Source organism: Bidens hawaiensis, unplaced genomic scaffold (assembly GCF_021521415.1).
Source record: "Bidens hawaiensis isolate Kalapana, Puna unplaced genomic scaffold, B.hawaiensis_p1.1 tig00052515_1, whole genome shotgun sequence".
In the NCBI taxonomy this organism is placed as follows: domain Eukaryota; kingdom Viridiplantae; phylum Streptophyta; class Magnoliopsida; order Asterales; family Asteraceae; genus Bidens; species Bidens hawaiensis.
This window is the reverse complement of record NW_027499451.1, coordinates 28807-36473: the sequence shown is the minus strand read 5'-3', so window position 1 is coordinate 36473 and position 7667 is coordinate 28807. Positions and strand designations below refer to the sequence as shown.

General features: G+C 35.7%; 1 protein-coding gene across 1 annotated transcript; it reads right to left on the bottom strand.

Annotated features, from left to right (window-relative positions):
- Positions 1 to 814: 814 nt before the first annotated feature.
- Positions 815 to 7013, bottom strand: LOC143599700 (uncharacterized). The gene is given in 10 exon segments (XM_077077599.1): positions 815 to 1138; positions 1231 to 1563; positions 2293 to 2505; positions 2974 to 3328; positions 3443 to 3525; positions 4548 to 4940; positions 5031 to 5162; positions 5265 to 5459; positions 6365 to 6859; positions 6953 to 7013. Coding segments are annotated over 9 exon segments (2241 nt in total). The 5' UTR covers positions 6998 to 7013; the 3' UTR covers positions 815 to 1138; positions 1231 to 1233.
- Between the last annotated feature and the right edge of the window lie 654 nt (positions 7014 to 7667).

Sequence of the window (7667 nt, the reverse complement as noted above, 5' to 3'; positions counted from 1 at the left end):
AATAATAGCTAGTTTAAGCTTGCAAGACGCAAGCCTTGTCAAAGCTTGATATACAAGGATCAACTCAATAGCTCAAGCTCATTTATCAAAAGAGTTTCAATGTCAACTCAAACTCGGGCTCATTTAATCGAGTAGCTATTGGCTGGATCGTTAAATGCCAGCAGTGTTGGATAAAGCACACAGAATTGAAGTCCTTTTCAAAACCAAAGAGAAAGCCAATTAGACTAACATGTTTCGTGTTGAAGCATGGAGTCAGGCCCATAGATAACATGACAGTAATACAACTGACTGAACAAAAAGTGAAGGTTCGATTAAGCACTTTTTCATAAACCAATTTATATATATAAAACAGTAAACAAATGAAAGATGTAAAAATAACGTAATGCCGTCTTAAGATGCTAACATAATGCAGATCACAGCTTGATGTACCAAAAATTTCCATTTCGCTGCACCTATTTTTTTTCCGACAATCGTATGAAAATATGAATTAAATTAGCTATAACTCTAAATAGAAATATTATTAAATGGAAATAAGTGAGTCTCTTTAATCTTTATAGGTTTATGATCTACTCCATGTAAAGATCCACCCGATTTTAGTTCATCCAACGATTGATTCAAAGAACTGTGCATAGCCCTCCCCTCCCCTGCTCCTCCTAAGACGAGATCAGAATCGATGACTTCGATTCTCATCATAACTAATTAATTTGATTTGTAAACTTGCAATATAAGTGCATTCATTACTAATTACCCTCATATTATACTTAATAGGATTCATAAACCTACTAGACTTCGCAATTTTATAAACTATGACAAAACTATCCTATATTTAGCACTAGGCATCTACAAGACTACTAGACATCATTTTATATACGTTTAAACAGTAAACAAATAAAAGATGTAAAAACCATAATACCAAATAATAAACTACTTTAAAAGCTCTATACCTAAAAAAATACATGTTATGTTTCAGTTTAAAACATGTTACATCGCCCCACTACCAATCACAAACATGATATTAAGTGCAGATTGAATGCCAATCAATCCTCGCTTGCAAACCGAGGATCCCACAGGGGTTCATGACCAAGAAATCTCTACTTGGTTTGAAAATTCCGACAGCTTGACCAAGCCCAATCAACATCTGTTTAGTCACAGGTGATGGAAATTATTTGCCTACAAACTGAAAGCACATACAGTAATAACAATAATGTTAACAAAAGATAGAATACATACTAATCAATCGAGTTGTTTGGTCCAGTCAAAAGGCTCCCAATCACGAGAAAAGTTAGCTACAGCTTCTCTCTGAGTGTCGATGGACTCGTATTTGTTGCGACGGTGCATGTCTTCTGCAGGCAAACGAAGCATACCCCTCACAACATTCACACCAAAATTGCTTTTGAACTGTGATTCATCATCAATAACATGAACATAGCCCTTCTTCAAACCAAACTCCACATGAAAATATGGAAAATCTTCTGGTATCGAGTGTCGCAGCCCTTTTACACTTGTGTCGATTAGTTTCTTCGCGTTATGTTGACTCCATTCTTCTTCAGCTTCATCAATTGCCTGCAAACAACATATATCCTCATTGTCTTCTTTGGTTCATTCACGAAAATGCTAAAAGATTATTGTAATGTTTCATTAGTGTGCAAACTAATCAGGTTTTGGGTTGTCATATCTAAACCGTTTAATGAACAAGTCGTGTTAGAGTAGTGACCTGTTTAACCCATTTGACTAAAAAGGTCGACCCATTTACAATATAAGGGTGTGCATGAGTCGGTCGGTATGGGTCAGTTTAACCAGACCAAAAAAAAAAAATTAAAATTTTGAGTTCTAAAAAAGAGAATTCGCTTTTACCACGTGGGCTTGAAATTTATGGACAAAAAAAAACTGGCCCAACATAATGGATTTACATCAACTGATTATTATACATCTAAGCTAAAATATTTGGGTTACACTATTTAATATATTTTATAAATTCCTTAACATTTAAAATAAAAAATAAAACTCAGTTTGGTTTTTCGGTCTTAATTACATGAAGACTGAAAATAGGTTTTTACGAAAACACAAAACCAAACAGTCAATTTTTGATTTTGAGTTTGGCTTTTTCAGTTGCCGATTGGTTTTTTCGGTTTCATGCACATCCCTAAGTGTGCCCAGGTTATTGACAACCTGTCGACCCGACAAGATTACCACCCCTAGTGCAAATAATAATCTCAAGGATGTTTGTAATCGGTTTTCATGTTCAATAAAATAAATTCAGAAATGAATGAAGGGGTTGAACAGCAAACAAACCTTTTTAAAATAGAGAGCAGCCTGTTTACCGACATCTGGAGGCAAAGGAATGCATTCTATCATACAATGTCTGCTCTGTTTCGCCAGCCCCATAACAGTTTCTAGAAACACAACCTCTTTCTCTTGTTTTGCAAACATCATTAAAAGACACTTCTTGAAGTTGCGTATTTCATCCCACACGTTATCATCCACACTTCTCGTAGCCAACTCATGCTACACAGTTATAAAAAATTATATACGACTCCAATTATTATTAAAGAGGCAGGATCAAGTACAAAATAATGTTGCTCTAAGAAAGTAGGAAACAATTTGGGCCCAAGATCAAATCATTTTAATGGTTAAGACTAGATTTTTGACAGTTCTGTAATTAATTAGAAGTTGATTAAGGTTGGTAGGGTAGAAAAGATATTTTGCTCCTTGTGTTGACTTTTATTATAAATACTAGTACCACCATACTTTTCTAAATCAATTTTTTTTTATTTCATATATTTTTTATTTGAAATTGAGCATTTTGTATTTGAAATCAGGCAATTTTTTCTTAGAATCAAGCGTTATATTCTCTTTAGTATTGTATAATTCTGATATTTTTTATTTGAAATTAATAAGTTTTTTTTCATAAAGTGTAAAAGCCTGCCCAATAACAGTGTTGTTACTCTTATTATTACGTCAACAAAAACTAACCTGCATCGGCAATATGCAACAATGTCCTGGCACAACCGACTGCCATGGAGGCAACATTAAGTATGTGAAATTAGCAATTGCTACAACTAGATGACGTGGCCTCTTGGGATTCTCAAAACAAAAGTTGCAGCGTTCTTTCTGGGTTAAAATGCCTTTCTCAAAACGGGATGACTTGGTAGCAACATTGTCTCCTTTACCCCGTTTCTTTTTCTTAGGCCCGTCATCATAATCATATTCATCATCTGCCTGACCCGATATACTGAATTTTCTGTTTTGCATTATCGAACGAGCTACATGCATGTCCGCATCTTCTTCTTTCTTCTTTTCACGAGTTTTTAACCCGTGCATAATATACCTGTAGAGTAAAAGAGCCCATGTCACCCGTAATATCAAGTTTATGACACTCGATAAGAGATTTTCAAAACAATAACTTTTTTTGCAATACATATGATTTTGAGAGAAAATTTACCTGCTTGTGGTTTCATTACCCTGTGAATTTGTTATGTTTGTGGTATTTGCTTTGCTTTTCTCTTTATACACCTCTGCCTCTTTCTGAAATAACAAAGTAATTACAAATTAGATAACACCAAATGAGGAATAGGGCCCCTTGCATGTGCAGTTCGCGATAGTATACTGTGGGGTAGAACTAAAAGGTCATGAAGAGAAAACAGGCTTCAATACAACATTACAAGCAGGCAATTTCACCATGGAAGATTAAAGTTGTAGCCTTGACTTCTTACACTCATATATAAAACATATAATCCATTGCAACTCTATTTTTTATATCAATCACAAAACTAGATTTTAAATAAATGGATCTTAAAATATTTTATACAAAACTGCTACTTTGATGCATGGTCACTATTCTCAACTAAACTTATCAGCAGCCTTAATGTTTTCTTGTAAACAATGTGCATGTGTTCATCTCTTTTAATTTAAGATGATGGAGGTCTATTTGTGGTGTTAATCATGCTTCTCATTATCCTTCTCATTGAATCCAATGTAGAGGGGTAAACGAGCGGAGTCCGAACTCAGCTCGTTTAACTTACAAGAGATCAGCTCCTTTCAGGCTCTATTTCTATAGCTCCTCGACTCATAAGTAGTTTTTCAAGCTCAAACTCAGCTTGTTTATCATTTATATTAATTAACTAATATACATTTAAACATAATACATATTATTTAGTTACTTTTATCATCATTTTATACATAGATTAATTACCAAATAATTAAATTCAGTATATTACATATAAATCATATAAATAATAGGCTAATTAAAACTCGCGAGTCAGCTCGAGCCTGATACGTGAAGCTCGAACTCGAGCTTGTTTATTAAACAAGCTTGTTTTTGGGCTTGAGCCTCGATTTCATTAGGCTCAACTCGTTTCAAGCTTTTAGCGAGCCGATCTAGAGTAGTTCACGAGCGGCTTGGCTTGTTTATACCCCTAATTCTAATTGTGTGTACATAAATTTTCGAACACCAAGCTTTTTGTTTCTTCATTTTTCAAATTGTGAAAAATACCAAAATATAAAAGCAGATGAAGGTAGGATATGATGGTGTGAAAGTGAAAACTAACCAGAAGTCTGTCAGCTTCGTCATGTTTTCCTTTCATACGTAGCCGCATAGCTTTAGCAGCCAACTGATTCGCACTGAGCGCAGGCTTTAGGTCTACCATACTTGATGATTCTTCTTTAGATTTGGACACATCAGACATTAAATTTCTGTCATGATCCGAACATGAATCATCATCTTCCTTTTGCTTTTGCTGAGACTTGAATTGTTGCATAAAACTCCCGTCATTAGTAAACTTCTGCATGCTGGACAATGCAGAAGAAATGACACCAGCATCCTTGACCGACATGGTTTGAGTTTTTCGTTTCCCCCAGGATAATGAATCATCAGGTCTCGGCATTCTCATTTTGGAATGATGATGGTCGGGTTTTCCCTTAGTGCTGTCCCGTTCAGTGTCCTGATATCAATACATATAAGCATACTTACATCATCAAAACAACAAATTCAACCATCAATTAATTAATTACACACTGATAATAATGCTTACATTTTGCTGATCTCTATTCTGCTGTCTTATTCTGTTCTTGATGGCATGAAGGTGAGCATGAGAAGGTGCAGCAGATGCTGATGTCACAGAAACCGCTAGTTTACCCAAAGAGCCCCATCGCTCTCCAACTACCTGTAAACACAAAATATTAGCATCGTGATGATGATGACGATGATATGTAATTTGATCAGTATTAGATGACAATGTATTGGTTATTATTGGAAAATGAAAAACCTCGTCAAGGTTTTTTCCTTCGCGAGCTGCTTGTTCTTGTGCACGCTTCAAGGCCTTAAGCCGCCAGCTGGCACCTCCATCCCCTATTACAGATTTTGACACCAGAGTACTCTCCCCCTCTTTCTCTTCTTCAGGGTAACCACTTCCATCATTCTTGAAGTAGGGATTCAGCTCTCTCGGGTTCACCTTTTTAAGCTGCAATTAAAAACAATATATGGTTAATAAACAATATATGATTTGATAGACCTAAATCTCTCAGAGGACATGGTTAGGGATAGAAATTCTTGGAGAAGTAGAATTAAAGTTAAGGATTTTTAGGGATAGAAATCTCTCAGAGCACATTTGTTTGCACCATCAACTGAGAAAACGGTCGAGCACGAACAATTAAACAAACAGGGTTTTCTTTTTCGTGTTCGTTAAGAAAATGAACCATGCTTGTGTTCGTTTATTATGTATATATGTGTGAACCCTCAGGCGGGCAAAAGTGAAATTGCACTAATTTTGACGATATTTTACTAATCTCGTGAAAATAACGTTAAAAGTGGCGGAAGGTTAATCAGGCATCATGTGGTGGTGTTGATAGCCGAAAGATAATGGTACATGCTCCAATCGGGGGTGTCCCGATAGTTGAGTGTTATGTCCCTTATGTCCAAGGCTTGATGCAAAACTACAATCGAGCCGAGGGTCTCACCGGATGCAGCCTCTCTATTCCTATGGGGTAGAGGTAAGGTTGTCTACATCTTACCCTCCTCAGACCCTACCATACGATGACGATGATGATGATGTTCGTGTTCGTTAACAATATAAATGAGCGGTTCACAATTTCACGGACATACATAACATAGATGAATGAGCATAATTGAGCAAAAAGGTTATTAAAACTAGACTAAGTTGTAATGGGCCAAAATATGTTAAGTATATTAAGGAAGGTAAAAGAGCAAACTTAAACAAACGTAAAGTAACGGGCATAAATGAACGAATATAAACAAAAGAGATATGTTCATGTTCATTCGTTTATTATTAAACGAACTTCAAGCCGAACAGTTCATGAATTGTTCACTGAACATTGTGTTCGTTCACAGGCCTAGATAAAAGCATACCTCCTTTGTAGGTGTTTCTGTTTCTTGTAGCAGATCAGACGAAGGTAATGCTGATTTTGTGCCCACGTCTTCTTTAGGTCTAAGCATCCACTCCAATCCCATTTCTTTCCTTACAATGTTGTCATCATTTGCGGAACTAGACACACCTGCAATATATTGAAATCATTAATCAAACTGATTCTTTCAAAGTACAAAAAACGTAATTTCAAGATTCTTGTAAAATTTTGTCTTGCCTTTCTTCGTATGTTCTTTCTCAACAACATCATCCTCATCACTGGAATATTCTCTACGACTCTTTGACTTGCCTTTCTTTTTCCTGCGTGCCTTCCTATCAGTATCGCTTTCGCTAGAATTTGATGAATCTTCTTCTGAAGAATACCATTTCTTTTTAGACCGTTTCTTGATTCTCTCGGATCCGTCCTCACTATGACGGGACTTGTTTTTCTTTTTGTGACTTTTCCTTGTGTCCGAATCACTTGACTTCTCATCATGTGCCTATATAGAATTTTAATGAAAACGAAGCACCTCAGCTGGCATTTTTGTAATAATACAGGTATCCGTAAGTAAGAGCATTAGAAAGAGGGTTACTTTATCCATCTGATGACGGGGTATGAACTTCAAACCTGAAAGCATCTTTCCGTTTGATGAATTTCAGTTGTTGAATATATCCTGAAAATCACATTTAACAGCTATGTATAATCTTCAAGGACGTGACAATAATGAATGATAAAACAACTCTTAATATAGAATTAATACGAAGCAAGTCCTGGACAACAATCGAATGTTTAACATTATCACTGAGCATGATCAACAGTTACTAGATGATTGTAAAATTTAAAAATATGTTTATAGAAGATAATAATTACGGTCTCAATTGAAGCTGAAGCTAAGGCCGCTTCTGCACTATCAAATAACTTGTTTTTTTCTGAAATATATTTAGGGTTTATAGATTTGTGGATTTAGGCCTAAACAGAGTTTCAATAATAACCTGTAAAAAGAAACCCTAACCTGTTGCTGTTGCTGTTGCTGTTGCAGAAGCAGCGATCTTTGATAAGCCAAGGCGTCAGTTGTAGTTTTAATTTAATTTTAATTTTAGATTTTTTCTGCCAATCTCCTGGTCCATCGATTAATTTTAATTTTGATTGGGTAATGAAAATTCAGGTATTAGTTATACCTGGATCGGGTCCGCGTATTAGCTCTAGACTCCATAGCTTATGCACCGGGTTAGGGTCGGGTATGAAACCGGATATAGTCTACAAAAAACCGGGTATATGAATACCTTGTCTTTGGGTACTGAAAAAAC